The sequence below is a fragment of the Heptranchias perlo genome, chromosome 31 (assembly GCF_035084215.1).
Source record: "Heptranchias perlo isolate sHepPer1 chromosome 31, sHepPer1.hap1, whole genome shotgun sequence".
NCBI classification, from domain to species: domain Eukaryota; kingdom Metazoa; phylum Chordata; class Chondrichthyes; order Hexanchiformes; family Hexanchidae; genus Heptranchias; species Heptranchias perlo.
This window is the reverse complement of record NC_090355.1, coordinates 6,163,913-6,182,684: the sequence shown is the minus strand read 5'-3', so window position 1 is coordinate 6,182,684 and position 18,772 is coordinate 6,163,913. Positions and strand designations below refer to the sequence as shown.

General features: G+C 46.4%; 1 protein-coding gene and 1 pseudogene across 1 annotated transcript in view; one reads left to right on the top strand and one right to left on the bottom strand.

Moving 5' to 3' along the window:
• The window catches only part of LOC137300484 (neural proliferation differentiation and control protein 1-like), a 188,556-nt gene that overhangs the window by 12,152 nt on the left and 157,632 nt on the right, over window positions 1–18,772 (bottom strand). Inside the window, exons 3-4 of the mRNA XM_067969559.1 lie at window positions 7,755–7,859; window positions 5,316–5,498 (exon numbers count right to left, since the gene is read on the bottom strand). Of these exons, the coding sequence (XP_067825660.1) occupies window positions 5,316–5,498; window positions 7,755–7,859 (288 nt within the window). The remainder of the gene's footprint in view (window positions 1–5,315; window positions 5,499–7,754; window positions 7,860–18,772) is intronic.
• On the top strand, window positions 11,119–11,289 carry LOC137300760 (U2 spliceosomal RNA; annotated as a pseudogene).

Below are 18,772 nucleotides of genomic sequence, written 5' to 3'. Positions count from 1 at the left end.
CTGCCCATACCTGTAGGCAGTATGAACGGCGTGTCAACCAGCAGCAAATGCTGCCCGTGAACTAATGGCCGTTACTGATAACATAATGTGAGATCTCACCTTACACATGAAGAAGGAAGTGAGGTAATGAAGTGACAGGATAAATTTCAGTTCAATAATGCTGAAAAAAACAAACTGTGCTTTCAGAATTAGCTCCAAACAGTTACTGTTTCACCCGCTTACTTGTAAAACTGTTCCGTTTTATAAGCACGGCACAGATTCAAGATGGAGGACGCTGTGGTCAAAAACCATGGCCACCACCAGCCTAATTGCCTCCCAGTCCTCTAAATACCAATACTGAATGGGGCATTTAATCAAGGCTGGGCTCTTATGCCTTAGTTGAAAACAATTTTTTTTTGTTGGAAAAAAGCTTAGGGCTGGTGAACATATCAACTGGCACACATATCAACTGGCACAAGAACACTTTCAAAAACTTTTAAAAAATCATTCTTGTTTTAATCATGAGATAAGGCACCAGGAGGTGCTCCTAAGACTGCTTTGTCTGAAGCAGATAAGTGAGGGGGGGGTGGTGGCGAGAGGGAAACATGAACACTGGAGGTGGCCATGTTGTGGCTTGCTTTTGATGCAGTTACTGGTTATACTGAGGGGGACTCAAATTCCTAGGTTGTGACTTGCAATTTTAACTTTTGGAAACCTAGCTGAAAGATATTGTGTAAGTCATCGATTTTGTTTAAGTCGTCTTTTTCCACTGGGTTGTTGGTTACAGTGGTAATCAGGACCTGAACCATCCATTCACTCAACTCCAATTAGCCCGCTATAAATGGGGCATGGAAATTTTTCTTTTCAAAAACAGTCCTGCTGTTTATTTTTAGCAGCTGGCTGACATGCTCAGTCACCAGTTAGATGCTACTTCACAATTTAATGGCCCATGATTAACAGGAACATGAGATACATGGGGGCTGTCGAGTTAAACTGTGGATGTGTGATCACTAGATTGGCACTTTTATGCTAGTGAAACTGTCTGCACCAACGGAAGTTGAAAATCTATTATGAACGTCCAGAGGCTACCTGTGAACTGGCTTCAGGTTTCAAGGCATCAGAAGTCTAAAGCCTTTCTTTACATTAATCGATATGCTGCTGGGAGATTCATGACCTATGATCACTGATCTTCTGGATTTTCTTTACCAATACATATTGGTCCCTGTTGGATTAATTGAAAAGTCAGTAGGAAGACGGAGGAGGCATGGAGCTCTCCTCCGTGCTAGTGGTGGCAAGAACTAGCAAATCTGTCTGAATACCACAAGTAAACTAACCCCTAATCTGCTAAAAATGAATGCATTAAGTAACCTTAATGGTAAGTGCACCAATTGTAGTGTAACTGATAATGTAAATGAGGCAAAGTTACTTCTGCTCACAGCAGAAGTAGTTATGACTGGCACCACCAGCAGCAGTTGATGTCCGTCTCGGTGTGCGTCCCCGGGAACAGCCTGCAGAGCACAGAGTCCTGTGTTACAGAGCTACTCGGGACGAACCTGGGCAGGTACCACTGCATCTCTCTCCAGGCCTTCTTTGCAAAGGCACATTCCAGAAGGAGAGGGGTGACGGTCTCGTCTCCACTGCAGCCTCCTCAGGGGCAGCGCGCGGTGGCGCTGAGAGTCCGGCAGCAACACTGCCAGCTGCCAGCTATGTGAATCCTGCCATTTTATTTTGCTTCTGCCCCTTCTAGTGAGATATAATAATTGTCAGCAGTGTCACCACATCTGTGTGTGTGTAGACACCCTTAGTGGCTCCATGCGTGCTGGGAGCCTTTCCAGCACCTCACACAAGTGACACTTTAAGCCCAACGAGTGATAGTAGATGGTCCACACGTAACGTCCTCGAGACCCTGCGGGAAAAGGAGATGATGGATCCTGTCGGTTGGTTCCCCGAGCAGACTGTCAATGTCATTTGGCAGAACGCCTTATCGCCAGAGCTTTCAAACAAGCACCAAGACCTAGCTTGGCTGGTGGTGAGAAGGGCCCTTCCCATCAGATCCTTCATGCACTCCCGGACTCTCAGTGCCACCGCGCGCTGTCCCCGAGAAGGCTGTGGTGGAGACGAGACCGTCACCCATCTCCTTCTAGAATGTGCCTTTGCAAAGAAGGTCTGGAGAGAGATGCAGTGGTATCTGTCCAGGTTCATCCCGAGCAGTTCCGTAACACAGGACTCTGTGTTCTGCAGGCTGTTCCCGGGGACGCACACTGAGAGGGACATCAACTGCTGCTGGAAGGTCATCAACTCGGTGAAAGACACCATTTGGTCTGCCCGAAACTTGCTGGTCTTCCAGTGCAAGGAGCTATCCTTGACCGAGTGTTGCAGATGGGCACATTCCAAGGTCCAGGACTACGTGCTCAGGGATGCACTGAAGCTGGGTGCAGCCGCCGCAAAGGCTCTGTGAGGAAAGGCAGCCGTTTAGAGCCTTCCTGCCATTGTATACCGAGGGGCTGCAATCAGGGAAAAACCCCTCGGGCAGAATGTAAAATTCAAATTGATGTAATGTACCTGTAATGAATCTGTAATCAATAATCTGTGTTGAGTGTAATGCCATGAGGCACCCTAGAGTGTCATGAACAGTAATTATGTACAATGTGTTCATTGAACTGCACTTGATGTAACCTGCAAATTGTATAATCTGTATTGTGTATGTTTGGAATGTGATATGACAACTGTATTGTATGTATTGCTGCAAATTTTATGAATAAAGTATATTTTATGAAAAAAAAAGGTGGTAGGTTCCTATTTGTGTCCCCAACATTCAAGGTCAGATTCACTGACATCCAGTTGGTGTTCTTCTCTGACCACTGCCTCCTACTGGCCGACTGTCAATCGTAGGAAAAGGCATCATCACCCTCATCTACAAGGGGAATGGGGAGAGGGAAGAAATCAGAAATTGGTGGCCCATTTCCTTGCTAAATGTCGACTACAAGATTCTGTCTAAGGCCATCGCCACCAGGCTCAAGTCTGCTCTGGAGCGGGTGGATCCTCCCGGATCAGACCTGTACCGTACCCGGCAGGAAGATCTTGGTTAGCCTTGCGCTGCCTAGGGATACAATCACCTACATGCAGGACATGGGGGGTGAACACCTGCTACATCAGCCTGGACCAGGAGAAAGCCTTCGACAGAATATCCCACACGTACATGATGAACATTCTCTCCAAAATGGGGTTTGGGGAGAGAATCCGCGATTGGATCCGACTGCTCTATGCGGACATCCGTAGTGCAGTCCTAATCAACGGGTGGAAGTCAGAGAGCTTTCCGATCAGATCTGGAGTTAGGCAGGGCTGTCCTCTCTCGTTTGTATGTCGTATCGAGCTGTTTGCCCCATCCAACAGGAAGGATGCTGATATCAGGTGGGTGACGATCCCAGGCAGCGGAGGCTCTCAGATTAAGGCTTCCCTGTATATGGATGATGTCACCATCTTTTGTTCCAATTAGCAATCGGTCCACACACTGATGGGCATCTGCGACCGTTTCGAGCTGGCCTCGGGGGCCAGAGTGAACCAAAGAAAGAGTGAGGCAATGTTCTTTGGCAGGTGGGAGACCCGGTCCTTTGTCCCCATTCACCATCAGATTCGACTACCTGAAGGTTTTGGGGATTTGGTTTGGGGGGGCACCAGGCCTGCACCAAGAACTGGGAGGAGTGGGTTGCCAAGGCCAAACAAAAGCTTGGTATGTGGATGGGGCGCTCCCTCTCCATAACAGGCAGGAACCTGGTGATAAGTTGTGAGGTACTCGCGACATTGCTCTATGTGGCCAAGGTCGGGCCCATTCCCCGTCAATCCGCCGTCACAGTCACCCAATCTATCTTCTACTTTGTCTGGAGGTCCGAGATAGAACGCGTCCGCAGGGACACCATGTACAAGTCCCCAGACAAAGGGGGGGGGGGGGGGGGGGGGGGAAAAGAGCGTCCCCAATGCCACTCTGATCCTGATGGCCACCTTTGTGTGTGGCTGCCTCAGGATGTTTGCAGAGCCCCGGTGCGCAAACACCAAGTGTCACTACGTGCTGAGTTTCTACCTGTCCACCACAGAGAGAAGACTGGGTCTGGCCACGCTGGCCGGGAGGATGCAGGACGTCCCATCCAGCTGGACCGTCCCCCACCACCTGTTCCAGGTGGAGAAGTTCCTGAGGAGGAACCTGTTTGAACACAAAGCAGTCAGGCAGTAGTTCTGAGAGCCCTGCAGGAAGAAGAGAGGGTGGATCCGATCGGGCAGTTCCCTGGCCAGAATATTGATGCCATTTGGGAGTACATCTCCTTGCCAGAACTGACCAACAAGCACCAGGATGTAGCTCGGATGGTGGCAAGAAGGGCCTTTCAATACGCACGGAATCTCAGCGCCACCACGAGCTGCTCTCAAGGTTGCGGCGGGGAGGAGACAGTCGTCCACCTCCTGATGGACTGCTCCTTCGTGCAGAGGGTGTGGAGAGAGATGCATTGGTATCTGTCCTGGTTCATCCCCAACAGCTCGGTAACACAGGACACTATGGTCTACGGACTGTTCCCTGGGATGCACACCGAGACAGATATCAGCTGCGGCTGGAAGACCATCAACTCGGTGAAGGAAGCTCTTTGGTCTGCCTGAAACCTGCTGGTCTTCCAGCTGAAGGAGCTGTCCACGACAGAGTGTTGCCGACTGGCACACTCCAAGGTCCAGGAGTATGTGCTGCGGGATGCACTGAAGTGAGGTGCAGCCTACGCAAAGGCTCTATAGGGAAAGGCTACTGTGTAAGGCCACCCCATTTTGTATTGCACTGAATGTATTAGAAGATATGTACTGTGTTTTGAATTGTAAAAATGAGATCATAATGTGTATGATCTGCAATGTATTGGTTCAAACTATATTGCTTGAAATTGTGTCTTTTTACATTGAACTGTGTGAATCTTAAAATTTTATGAAATAAAGTATATTTTAAAATTTAAAAAAAATATGGTGGGATATTTGATTATGGAGTGCATCACAGTCGAGCCCCTTGGTATCTTCACTCAATGTCTATACACACACAAACACTTCTCAGCAGGGGTTATTGTGTAGTTATCAGGATCAGGAACCTTGGCTGATTGTGTTTCCCTTTCCTCGCTCAGGGGCCATTAGTAGTTCCTCAACTATTGCCTGGACTGAATCAGCTAACTCAGCACAGACAGGGAGTAAAATCAGGATCCTCTGGTTTGTATGGCTTTAGTGCTACACTGGGGATCATCTTTATCCACTAGGCTTTTGGCGGATCAAGATATTTTAAGAAACAAAGTGTTCTCTGCAATGCATTGCATACTTACTGAGCAGGATGGCATCGGTGACAGGTGCAGCTGCTTTCTTTGGACCACTCTTTATCGCTGCCACTTTACCAGGGGCGTTTGGGGGCGTGCTTGCAGTAGTAAGAGACTTGTCTGTAATGGATGGTATGTCCGCACGAACTCCCCTCGAATCATCTTTTAGTTCAGCAGGTTTAACCTTGTCAGCTGTTAACGCAAAGTGTTGGATCAGAAATCGCTCCTTGAAAAAAGATCTGTTTCTATCATTTATTGAAACTGCAAGTACAAACAAGTTGTCCCAGTGCAACGGAGTGAAGTTCTGATCCCCACTGTACCAACAAGGTCGTGGGAGATGGACTGCTGCCTGCAGCCTCGTACACTGCCAGCTCTGCTGTGTTGTTGCAGAAAACATTGAAGGTGGCCAAGTGCTTGTCCGCAGGAAGGAAGAATCAGTCCCAGTCTGCATTTAGGTGCCTCTTACGCTCCGATTGTTGGAGATCTGTTTTTTCGGCTTAAACCCGGTCTTTATTTTCAGTTCACAGGCTCCTCTACAGAGCCCAGGAGACACTCATTTTCCATTCCAAATGCAGTGCTCTAATAATGTCCTGCCATGCAGATGGCTATCACTGAGGCTTTCTTCTGATGTTTGCCCCCACTTCTCCTGAAGACACAGACTCTTCCTGATGGGTTTCTCTTGCCCAAATCTTCATTCTTAAACAATGACTGCCTGCAACCTCCGTAACCATGTTGTGAATTACAACAAAGCTCAATCCTATCTCTAATTGTTCCAATATAGCCGCAGCACCAAGGTCACTCTGGCTAAAGTTACCAATGATATCCTACGCAACAGCCATCTTTACACATTATACCTCCTCAACTTCTCCATGGACTTCAATATGGCTGACCACTCCATTCTCCTTCATTGCCTGTCCTGGATTCCCTAACTCCATGGCACCGCCCTTTGGTGGTTCCATTCCTACCTGTCTCTACGTAGGAAGCACATATCTTGCAACTGCTTCTCTTCCCCCCCCCCATCCTACTCCTTGCACGGTCATCTCCAGCATGCGCCAAGGTTCCATCCTTGACAACCTCCTATTCCTCATTTATTTGCTCTTAGTAACATTGTCTGTAAGCTCAGAGTTAGCTTCGACATACATACAGGCAACATCCAATTTAACCTGTTCCTCCACCCCCCCCACAACCCGTCAGAACCATCTGCCATCATGGCTCTCTACCCTGAAATTCTCTCCCCACCACTTTAAAGCCTATTCAAAATGTAGCTCACTTTGTCATTTCCCCAAACTCTACTCCCAATCTCTGCTTGGTACCTAATAGTCCCACACTTAAACCCATCTCGCCCCCGACTCCCCCCGGCAATTGCTTCTTGTGAAGTGCTCTGCGACTTTCTATGTTATAATGTAAATTGCTGTTGAATGGCTTAGTATGGCAGTCCCTTCACCCACAAGTTCATTGGGTGAGCAGCAAGGCTGGCACCCTAACATGAGGTACTCATGAGGATTCACAGACAGACAGTCAGCAGATGTGCTCTCTCGAGATCTATCGGTGTCATCACATTCTCCAATACCATTAACTCTTCACTGTAGGCAGAAGACATTATACTGTGAAGGGCTTCAAATAATGCTGGGGCCAACGTAATCCCTCTCCTGAATTTACCCACATTGATGCATTTACGACTGAGGCTTCGAGAGGTCTTCACATTTTACTTTTAAACCAGCGATGAGCAGCTAGTGTACAACATCTAACATGTAAGTACGCAGAAACTTTATATTTATACACAGTTTTAATGTAGCACAACATCTTAAATCTCTGCAGAGTTGGGTAGGGGGCACAGTCAAAGAGATAGGTTTCAAGGAGGTTTTTGAAGGTGGGAAGCGAAAGAGGAAGGAAGAGAGAGTTGCAAAGCATGTAGGTAAGGTAGCTGCAGGCTCTGCCACCAAGGTGCTGGAGGAGTTTCTAGAGGTAGGGAGGAACGAAAGAAATGGAGGGATTTGAGGATAAGATGAGAATTTTAAAGTCAATATGCTGAGGGGCAGGAAACCAAAGGAGGCCAACGTGGACAGGGGCAATAGGTAAGCAGGACTTTGTGCAGGATAGGATACAAGTGGCAGAATTCTGGACAAGTTGGGTGGAGATCGGGAGGCAGTGAAACACTCATTTATCCCCGTACCAACTCTCCCTCTTGACAGCCTCCAGTAAATAAACAGCATGCGCTCCTGTACACAAGGTCCTAGCTGATACAGCACTGCAATCATTACAGCATCAGATCAAAGCGCCACCATTTTACATCAGGTAACGGTGAGGCTTGTCCAGCAGAGAGGACCTGCCTGCAGCACTGCTTGCAAACACAGGAACAAAACCCTCTGGGGGCCTTAAACAAAGGCCACAAAGGGTCTCGAAACACTTTATTTCACATTTAGGATTTGATCTGAACAGTGCACTTACCCTCTGCTGCCAGCTGTAGTGTATGTGGGACATCATCTTTTTTGGCTAAGAGTGATGCTATGTAATCAATATCACCATCGATATCTGGGGCTCTGTGATGCTTCCCTACAAGAGAGAGAAAACAAATCTGAATACCCAGCAAACTGCAGCGCTTGAAATGAGAGAGAAAAAAAAAGAACAGCAAATCGATTTTCTGTAAGTGTTGATTACCTTGCGGGTGAGTAGGCAACGATCCAATTAAATTACTGCCAACCATTTATCCTTGTAACCTCCGGTTTAAACTTATTTGAATAGTTAATTGAAAATAAGATAAAAATGCCCTTTAGGGTCCAATTTAAATAAATACACTGTAAATTATTAAAATATTCAGTCCTGAAGTTGGCTGTGTTTAATGCTAATGATATATAAAGGTGTTACTGAATGCAAAGGTTCTCCTTTCCAGATTGGTATATGTAGGAATACACATATGGAGCACTGACATTAAATGCAGCAACCTAGACCTAAAACATTCACTTGTACGGCTCCAGTCCCAGAATACACAGTATACATTCCAGATCATGCGTGTGCAGTGTTACCATTTACTGTTATTTATTTGACTCGCACTATGATTGCAGGAGAGGGAACAAATTATGTTGTGCAGCGGTGTTCGTGTCACTGGCTCTCAACATGGATCTCGTGCAGCCGGTGGCAACCCCAAAGTAAACGTGCGAGATCTGCCAAGATCAGCTGCCAGAAAGATCCAGCAAAGGGTCTTGGCAAATCCGGCAAGGTTCTTTGGGGTTGCTGCCAGCTGGAGGGGACCCGTGTGACAGGATAAGCTGGAACAAGCATGGTACTTAACCCCAGACATCCTTAGATACAGGGGTGGTGCTAGAGGACTGGAGAATTGCAAATGTTATACCCTTGTTCAAAAAAGGATGTAAAGATAAACTCAGCAACTATAGGCCAGTCAGTTTAACCTCGGTGGTGGGGAAACTTTTGGAAACAATAATCTGGGACAGAATTAACAGTCACCTGGATGAGTGTGGATTGATTAAGGAAAGCCAGCACGGATTTGTTAAAGGCAAATCGTGTTTAACCAACTTGATAGAGTTTTTTGATGAGGTAACAGAGAGGGTAGATGAGGTGATGCAGTTGATGTGGTGGAAATGGATTTTCAAAAAGCGTTTGATAGCAAGCCTACCATGTGGCACTTTATTAAGATTGCGGCCCATGGAATAAAGGGGGCAAAAGCAATATGGATAGAATTGGCTAAATGACAGGAAACAGAGTGTAGTGGTGAGCAGTTGAATTTCGGACTGGAGGGGAGGTGTGCAGTGATGTTTCCCAGGGGTCGGTGCTGGGACCACTGCTTTTCTTGATCTGTATTAATGACTTGGACTTGGGAGTACAGGGCACAATTTCCAAATTTGCAGATGACACAAAACTTGGAAGGGTAGTGGACAATGACGAGGACAGAGATAGACTTCAAGAGGATATAGACAGGCTGGTGGCATGGGCGGACAACATGGCAGATGAAATTTATGCGGAAAAATGCGAGGTGATGCATTTCGGTAGGAAAAATGAAGAGAGACAATTCTAAAAGGGGTGAAGGAACAGAGGGATCTTGGGGTGTATGTGCATAAATCGTTGAAGGTGGCAGGGCAGGTTGAGAAAGCGGTTGAAAAAGCATATGGGATCCTGGGCTTTATAAATAGAGGCATAGAGTACAAAAGCAAAGAAGGTCATGATGAACCTTTATAAAACACTGGTTCGGCCACAACTGAAGTATTGTGTCCAGTTCTGGGCACCGCACTTTAGGAAGGATGTGAAGGCCTTAGAGAGGGTACAGAGGAGATTTACTAGAATGATTCCAGGGACGAGGGACTTAAATTACGTGGATAGACTGGAGAGGCTGGGATTGTTCTCCTTGGAAGAGAGACGGTTGAGAGGAGATTTGATAGAGGTATTCAAAATCATAAAGGGCCTAGATAGAATGGATAGAGAGAAACTGTTCCCATTGGCGGAAGGGACAAGAACCAGAGGGCATAGATTTAAGGTGAATGGCAAAAGAACCAAAGGTGATATGAGGAAAAACTTTTTTACACAGCGAGTGGTTAGGATCTGGAATGCACTGTCTGAGGGGATGGTGGAGGCAGATTCAATCATAGCCTTCAAAAGGGAACTGAATAAGTACTTGAAACAAAAAAAATGTGCAGGGCTACAGGGATAGGGTGGGGTAGTGGGACTAGCCAGATTGCTCATGCATACAGCCGGCGCGGACTTGATGGGCCGAATGGCCTCCTTCCATGCTGTAACTTTCTATGATTCTATAATACAATAGCTGCATTTGTGCTAATTAATAGAAATTCAATTTGGATCCCCTGATGCCTTTGCATGTAAAGGCACTGCTCATACAAATGGAAACTGGGACTTTCTAGTCTGTACAATCCCTAGGCCGCACAAACTAGAAGGTCCTTGTTTCGGCTCCCAATTTGCGCTGCGTTATTCATTTTTGACCATTTTCTCCCCTGTAGTTGTAGACTTCTGATTGGCCACCCTCCCATTTCACCTTTATTCCCATTTTTCACATTGGACAAGAATTCTCAGCAGACTATTTGACTGCGTGGGGCATCACAGCCTAGCCTTATGTTGTCCTCACTGCATGCCGACTCACAACACCGTTTTCCGGCAGTGGTCAATGGACAGCAATCTGCAGTGGGGTCCCTCCCTAACTCAGTGGCAATGAGGCCAATTGCAGCGCTCCTAGAGGTGAGATCAGCAAACTCAAAAGCAGATCAGGAACCAAATTTAGAATCACTGATCTGTATGGCCGAGCGATATGCTGCCTTTGCCTACTGAGCGATCACAGCCAAAGATGCAGTCAGGGAGCTACAGCTTGTCTCCACACCTCTAGACTGGTGATCACGGGGTGGCGGGAAGAAAAAGAGAAACCAGCTAAGGTTCCCGCTCCGGATTGATATCCAAGTCACATGTGCTGGAAAGTGGATGCATATGGATATGGATGGGGCAAGGGCAAGATCAAGCTTGGCGATGATTCCTTTTAGGTTGAATAGCTTGCCAATGCTCCCCGCCATTGTATACCGAGGGGCTGCAATCAGGGAAAAACCCCCTCGGGCAGAATGTAAAACTCAAATTGATGTAATGTACCCGTAATAAATCTGTAATGTATCTGTAATGAATCACCTGTATTGATTGTGATGCAATGAGGCACCCTAGAGTGTCATGAACTGTAATTATGTCCAATGTGTTCACTGAACTGTACTTGATGTAACCTGCAAATTGCATAATCTATATTGTGTACGTTTGGAATGTGATATGACAACTGTATTGTATGTACTGCTGCAAATTTTATGAATAAAGTATACTTTTTGAAAAAAAATCTGTTCTTATCAGTTTAATATCTGATACGTCCCCTATCTGGGGACCATATATTAAATTGATTTTTGGAACAGGGAGATGGAATAGGGGCTTGCTCCGTCCACTCCATGCATCGACCCAGTATTGCAGTGTCTCTGGGAACGGTGCAGCTCCCTGTGGGGAGATATTCAAAAGGAAAAACAGCTCTTTCCCAGCATCTCTGTATGTGTGTATGTATTATTACTGAGAATAAAGCTGATATGTTGCACTTAAAAAAAAAATGCTCCCTGTCTAGGGTCACATTGTGAAAAACGGCAACTGCGTGAAGGTACCAGAGAGATTTAAAACACCCCGGGACTGTACACTGCAGGAGTCTGCCCTGTGAGGCAAGAAAGTGGAGAGAATATAAGAATCTTACATATAAGATGCTGAGGGGGCTTGGCAGGGTAGATGCTGAGAGGTTGTTGCCCCTGGCTGGAGAGTCTAGAACTAGGGGGTTTAGTCTCAGGATAAGGGGTCAGCCATTTCAGACTGAGATGAGGAGGAATTTCTTCACTCAGAGTTGTGAATCTTTGGAATTCTCTACCCCAGAGGGCTGTGGATGCTCAGTCGTTGAGTATATTCAAGGCTGAGACAGATTTTTGGACACTAAGGGAATCAAGGGATATGGGGATCGGGCGGGAAAGTGGAGTTGAGGTCGAAGATCAGCCATGATCTTACTGAATAGCGGAGCAGGCTCGAGGGGCCGTACGGACTACTCTTGCTCCTATTTCTTATGTTCTTATGAAAAGACTGAAAGCTGCTACTGCCTGAAGGCCCAGTGGATAAGCACCCAACATGGTCACAGTTTCAGGAGATAAGGAGTAGGAGAAAATCGATTTGAAAAAGTTGTCTAGTGTCATCTAGCAAAGGCAACTTGGATGTATCAGTGACTCCTCCCACAAGCATCGTGCAATCAAAATCTATAATGGCTTCATAATATATATTTTGCAATTTAGCTTGATAATTCAATAAAAAATGGTCTATTTCCTAAAATAAACAGGGTCTCCAATTTGTATGTAAGTGACCACAGCTGACTGGGAGCGTATGCATTGGCAAGTATCATGTGAACCAAGTGTAATGTGTAAATACGGCACTATTCAGCTTGAATGGATAGTAGAAATGAGAGAGAGTGAAGCTAAAGTCAAACAACAAGATTAAGAGAACTGCACATCAACCATGAAATTGGGGATAATAAAGGCAATAAGACTTGGCTTGTTGTCTTGCTAAATAAAACTGTCAACACCACATACCACAAGGCCAGGCCCGTAACCCCCAACAACTATAGGCTGGCTGTGTGTGGTTGCAAGTGGAGGCTGCAGGGAGCCTGGTAATCACCATATCACACTCTCTCTAGACAGGAGCAAACAGGCCCTGCTCTGAGCAGGAGGGCTTGACCAGGACTGCAGGAGCTGGTACAGATGTAAATCAGCTGCTTGCACAGTGTCAGATTGCAAACACTCAATGGGTCTGAAGGAAGACAGATGGGATTGATGACAAATTGCCTGCTCCACAATAGCAGCCAACAGACCCCTGTTGCTCACAATAGGCAGCACCTTTTAAAGCAACATCCCTTACAATTTGTTTCAGGATGGGACAAGCCCACCGGTGCCTGGGGTGGAGCAGCAAGGCAACGAGTTTGGATTGATTTAATCACTTAGAAAGCGCACAACGCCTGAGATAACGTCTGCACTTTCAGAGACGGTACAGTTTCCTGAATATACTACTTCTCTTTGTTGGGCAGAACACGAAACTGCATACAATTCATGTTTTTCTTATCTGGTCCTTATCATTGAATCCACTGTCTTTTAAATACACTAATGTCTTGTTTACATTGAGACTCGGTGCCGTAATCGGGGCCAAGGGTACCCATCTGCAAGTATTTGGTTCAAAACAGATTTATAGTGATGTGCTGCTACTGGAAGCAGTCCAGCCTCTGGCAGCAGTGCTGTAATACAGTAGAAAGAAAGCATCACTAGTGCCTCCAGAGACATGCTGATCCACCTCACGCATGCTTTTTCATGAGCCGGCAGCACAGTTGTCATTTTTTCTGGCCCCATTTAGGCCAACTGTACTGAGGAAGGTCTGTGGGCAGAAAATTTAAGCCGAGACGGCTGCCTTTTAAGCTGCATAGTTGTTTCCCTCTCGGCGAAGCCGATTTGAATTCTGTGCTGCAATGGAAAACAGGGGAAATACAGAGCGCCTAGAACTAAAATACACCAGGGAAATACTCAGCTGAAGCAATGCTGCAGTATTATATTGCCTGCTGGTTAGTGGAGACAAATAGTTGGTAATCTGAGTTCAGAATTTTAAATTAGCAATTTTTACCTGCACTTTAACCATTAAGTTGCAGAAATATGTGTACGCAATATACAGCAGAATTTTTTAAAAAAAAACAAAGCCTTTGCCTTCCTTCCCTCCTGAAGGTACTGATCCTTTCTCTGGTATCACACTCAAATAGACCTGGCCCAGGATCAACAGGCTATTCCATTGTGTGGTGTGGCAGCCCCTGATCCTGTCCTCACCCGAGATCCATCCATGTGCACATTCCAGTAGAGATCAGGAGCTGGACACTTAGCTGATTTTCTTCCCCTTCTCTATCCAGTGAGTGCCCAGTCTGGTTGAAGCGTTCCTCCAGCTGCGATCAACTAATGGCAGAGAGTGGGTTACCTCCCGGATCTGTGTGGATCAGTTCCATGCAGAGTACTGCATTCACCAACTGAGTTGCTGGGGAACACACCCCCTCTTCCTTTTGAAAAATAATTTTCTCCTCTCATTAGATTCCCCCGAATCAATGCACATTCCTGAGCCATGAAAGGCAGATGGACTCTCCCAGGCATGGGGCTGCTTTTCAGTCAGCCGTCAGGTGCTGCAGGAGCAAGTCCCTAGCTCATACTTCATCCTCACTTTTTCCTTATGGGCAAGTCTTTCTTTGGGCATTCTGCTCCATGCTCACTCTCCCTTTCATCCTTCTTAAGAATTCACCATGAAAGAAAGAAAAGACTTGCGTTTATAAAGCACCTTTCACAACCTCAGGACGTCCCAAAGCCCTTTACAGATAATTAAGTATTTTTTTTGAACTGTCGTCACTGTTGTGGTGTAGGAAATGTCACAGCCAATTTGCACTGGGCAAGGTCCCACAAACAGCAATGTGATAATGACCAGATAATGTTTTTTTAAAAAGTGATATTGGCCAGGACACCGGGGAGGACTCACCTGCTCTTATTCAAGATAGTGCCATGGGATCTTTTACATCCACTTGAGGGAGCAGACGGGGCCTCGGTTTGACATCTCATCCGAAAGACTGCACCTCCAACAGTGCAGCACTCCCTCAATACTGCACAGGAGTGTCAGATTATGTGTTCAAGTCTCTTGAGTGGGACTTGAACCCACAATCTTCGGACTCAGAGGCAACAGTACTACCCACTGAGCCACAGCCGACACCAATGTTCCACGTGAACTTTCTGTAATGGTGAATTGCAACCCAGTTCCCATCACTGTTGTACAGAATTGCTAGCACACTGTTGCATCATGTAGTTCCAGCTGTTCAATTAAAGCATTCACTTGGAAATTTGCATGAGTGGCCCAGTATGATTGTGTCTCTGTGCTGACAGGCCCCTGACCAGTGCTTGGCATCTTGCATCAGCACGACTGCCATCATGAACTCACCATGCTGGGAAAAGTGGAAACACCCTCAGTTTTAGCAGTAGTGATGGTAATTTGCCCTTATTTTCATTCCTTCTCCAGTGGCATTGCTCACAGTGTGTCAGAAGATACTATGGTACTGGATACAGTGGGGCTACAGTGCCACCTAGTGGGAACAGCCTTCAACTGCAGCACCACGGGGACGTTTACATAGGGAATTCCCATTATAACTGATAAAATAGGCATTTTCCATGTTAAACGTTGACCTATAGAGCTTGACAAAAAAATGTGACAATAGAAAGATGCCCATGGACAGAAATTGCACGCAATGTTTCTAATACAGAGATTATTGGTTCTGCTGGGCTCAGCGCAATCCATCATGATTCAAGTGCCTGTAATCATGTAGCAGCATCGAACAGAAAGGAAATCAGCTGAGTGACTGGAATCGGACAGAAATTATAAACAGGAAGAGCACAAGTCCTGCCTACTACATTGGGGAATTTCATTATCCTGGTAAACCTTTTGTGTATTGAAACTTGCTTTCCTAACACTTCTGCCCAGTTTCATCATTTAGAGGCTGAATTAAAATTGGAAATCAAAAACAACAATCTAAACGAATTGCTTGGGTTACAGCCAGGCTGGCACTTTAGTACTGACTTTACTTTCTGCCATCAATGAATGATTGCCTTCATTACCATTTCAATCCATTTAATTAGCTCACCTCTGCTTCAGCACTGAAATTCAGAGGAGTAAAGCTTCCTCAATGCACCACTGTTGCCTCTGAAATTAAAATACTCTCCTCACTTGCCTCAGTGGGCATTTTCTCAGTCAGAAATCAGATTAAACACACAACACTTGCCTATTCTACAGGACTTTTTACCACTAGGTCTCCTGCAGGATGCTTGGATCCACAGAGCAGGTAGTACTGGCAGCAGATCCGGAGACCCATGACAAAGTGTGATTTGGTCATTTGACTTGGGGAGGGCCGTCAATTGCATGAAACCCCACGTAAGGGGTCACTGCACTACTATAAAAAGTACTTTAAGTGACCATAAATGATACAGTCTGCTCCTGGGCTTGGTTGAGGTGGCCATCCACAGGTCCAGGTTGGGCGTGGCCCACGGGGGTGGTCGCTCTGGCTGTCTGTCTCTCTTCCGTGAGCTAGTCCACGCCCGGGTGGGCCTGGAGAAGAACGACGCGGTGTCCGCTGGTACGCTTGAAGCCTTCCACGAGCGGTGGGAATCGCAGGGACTGGAGTGTATAGTCGACACGGGTGGTAATATTATTTAATTTAATATGTTGCCTTTGTTTTTTATGATTTAGTTTTCTATTAGTTGTGCCCTCTAAAAAGGGGGCATTTTTGTTAAGATTTTTTTTTGGTTAATGACACTGGGGCCTTACGGGTTCTAAAGAAAAGGCAGACACAAAAAGTTCTGGAACAGTTGTGACAGTGAATCTAGCTACAGGGAACTTTTCAGATGCATATCAGAACCTGCTATTCAGGCTCAGTCTTCATATCTCAACTTCAAAGGCATCAGAAGCTTAGTCACCTCCCCTCCCCTCCCCTCCCCCATCCCTTCCCTTATCCACCTACAATAGGTTGATGCAATGAAGCAATCTCACTGGGGAGCCACAGGAAGGCAGGCAAGTGCAGTTGCAAATAAATGGTAGGTGGGGGGGTGGGGAAAGAGAAGGACATGTCCCTCCTGCCCCAGCTATCTAATTCAAGGTTAAGGCAAAGCGATTCTTCAAACTACCAAGTGATTTAAACTATTTGACGACAAACAACACCCATCACGTTGCTCAATTAAATATAATTAATACGGCATTGACTGCACTGGGCGGAATGAGTATTTTTTAGATTTCACCACAGGAGATTAATCAATGACTAAAACAGAGGTATTGATTAAAAACTTAACATTGATTAGTGGTCAGGTAGCTTTGGCATTTTTAGAAGCATTTATAATTTGTTGTCATATATAAAAATATCCTCAATTCACTTTAGAACCAATTAACTTTTGTGTATTCTACAGCCACGAGAACAAGACCAGCAAACCTACGGACAATCCTACAGACGCCACATCATCGACACCCTGTCATTAATTAGCAGGCAAGCTGAGACAAGTCACTAATGATTCACCAGATGAATATGCTCTTGCCCTTCGCACAGTTGATCACAGAAACAGACAATTTCCAATGCCCACTGAAAGCACTTGTACAGTTAAATTGGGGTTTCAAGGAGCACTGCTTAACTGGAGACCGAGGAAAAGAACAAACTGGCATTTCTATAGTTCCTTTCATATCCTCAGGACATCCAAAAGCACTTTACAGCCAATGAAGTACTTTTGAAGTGCAGTCACAATTTATGTGGGCAGACACAGCAGCCAATTTGCACACAGCAAGGTCCCACAAACAGCAATGAGATAAATGACCAGATAATCTGTTTTGGTGGCTGTGGTTGAGGGAGAAACATTGACGAGGACACCAGAATGCCACTGCTCTTCCTTGAATAGTGCTGTGGGATCTTTGACATCCACCTAAACTGGAAGACATGTCTTTAGAATCACAGAATGGTTACAGCTTGGAAGGAGGCCATTCGGCCCATCGAGTCTTTTTTTTTTATTCGTTCATGGGATGTGGGCGTTGCTGGCGAGGCCAGCATTTATTGCCCATCGCTAATTGCCCTTGAGAAGGTGGTGGTGAGCCGCCTTCTTGAACCGCTGCAGTCCGTGTGGTGACGGTTCTCCCACAGTGCTATTAGGAAGGGAGTTCCAGGATTTTGACCCAGCGACAATGAAGGAATGGCGATATATTTCCAAGTCGGGATGGTGTGTGACTTGGAGGGGAACGTGCAGGTGGTGTTGTTCCCATGTGCCTGCTGCTCTTGTCCTTCTAGGTGGTAGAGGTCGTGGGTTCGGGAGGTGCTGTCGAAGAAGCCTTGGCGAGTTGCTGCAGTGCATCCTGTGGATGGTACACACTGCAGCCACAGTGCGCCGGTGGTGAAGGGAGTGAATGTTTAGGGTGGTGGATGGGGTGCCAATCAAGCGGGCTGCTTTATCTTGGATGGTGTCGAGCTTCTTGAGTGTTGTTGGAGCTGCACTCATCCAGGCAAGTGGAGAGTATTCCATCACACTCCTGACTTGTGCCTTGTAGATGGTGGAAAGGCTTTGGGGAGTCAAGAGGTGAGTCACTCGCCGCAGAATACCCAGCCTCTGACCTGCTCTTGTAGCCACAGTATTTATATGGCTGGTCAAGTTAAGTTTCTGGTCAATGGTGACCCCCACGATATTGATGGTGGGGGATTCGGCGATGGTAATGCCGTTGAATGTCAAGGGGAGGTGGTTAGACTCTCTCTTGTTGGAGATGGTCATTGCCCGGCACTTATCTGGCGCAAATGTTACTTGCCACTTATGAGCCCAAGCCTGGATGTTGTCCAGGTATTGCTGCATGCGGGCTCGGACTGCTTCATTATTTGAGGGGTTGCGAATGGAACTGAACACTGTGCAGTCATCAGCGAACATCCCCATTTCTGACCTTATGATGGAGGGAAGGTCATTGAAGAAGCAGCTGAAGATGGTTGGGCCTAGGACACTGCCCTGAGGAACTCCTGCAGCAATGTCCTGGGGCTGAGATGTTTGGCCTCCAACAACCACTACCATCTTCCTTTGCGCTAGGTATGACTCCAGCCACTGGAGAGTTTTCCCCCTGATTCCCATTGACTTCAATTTTACTAGGGCTCCTTGGTGCCACACTCGGTCAAATGCTGCCTTGATGTCAAGGGCAGTCACTCTCACCTCACCTCTGGAATTTAGCTCTTTTGTCCATGTTTGGACCAAGGCTGTAATGAGATCTGGAGCGGAGTGGTCCTGGCGGAACCCAAACTGAGCATCGGTGAGCAGGTTATTGGTGAGTAAGTGCTGCTTGATAGCACTGTTGACGACACCTTCCATCACTTTGCTGATGATTGAGAGTAG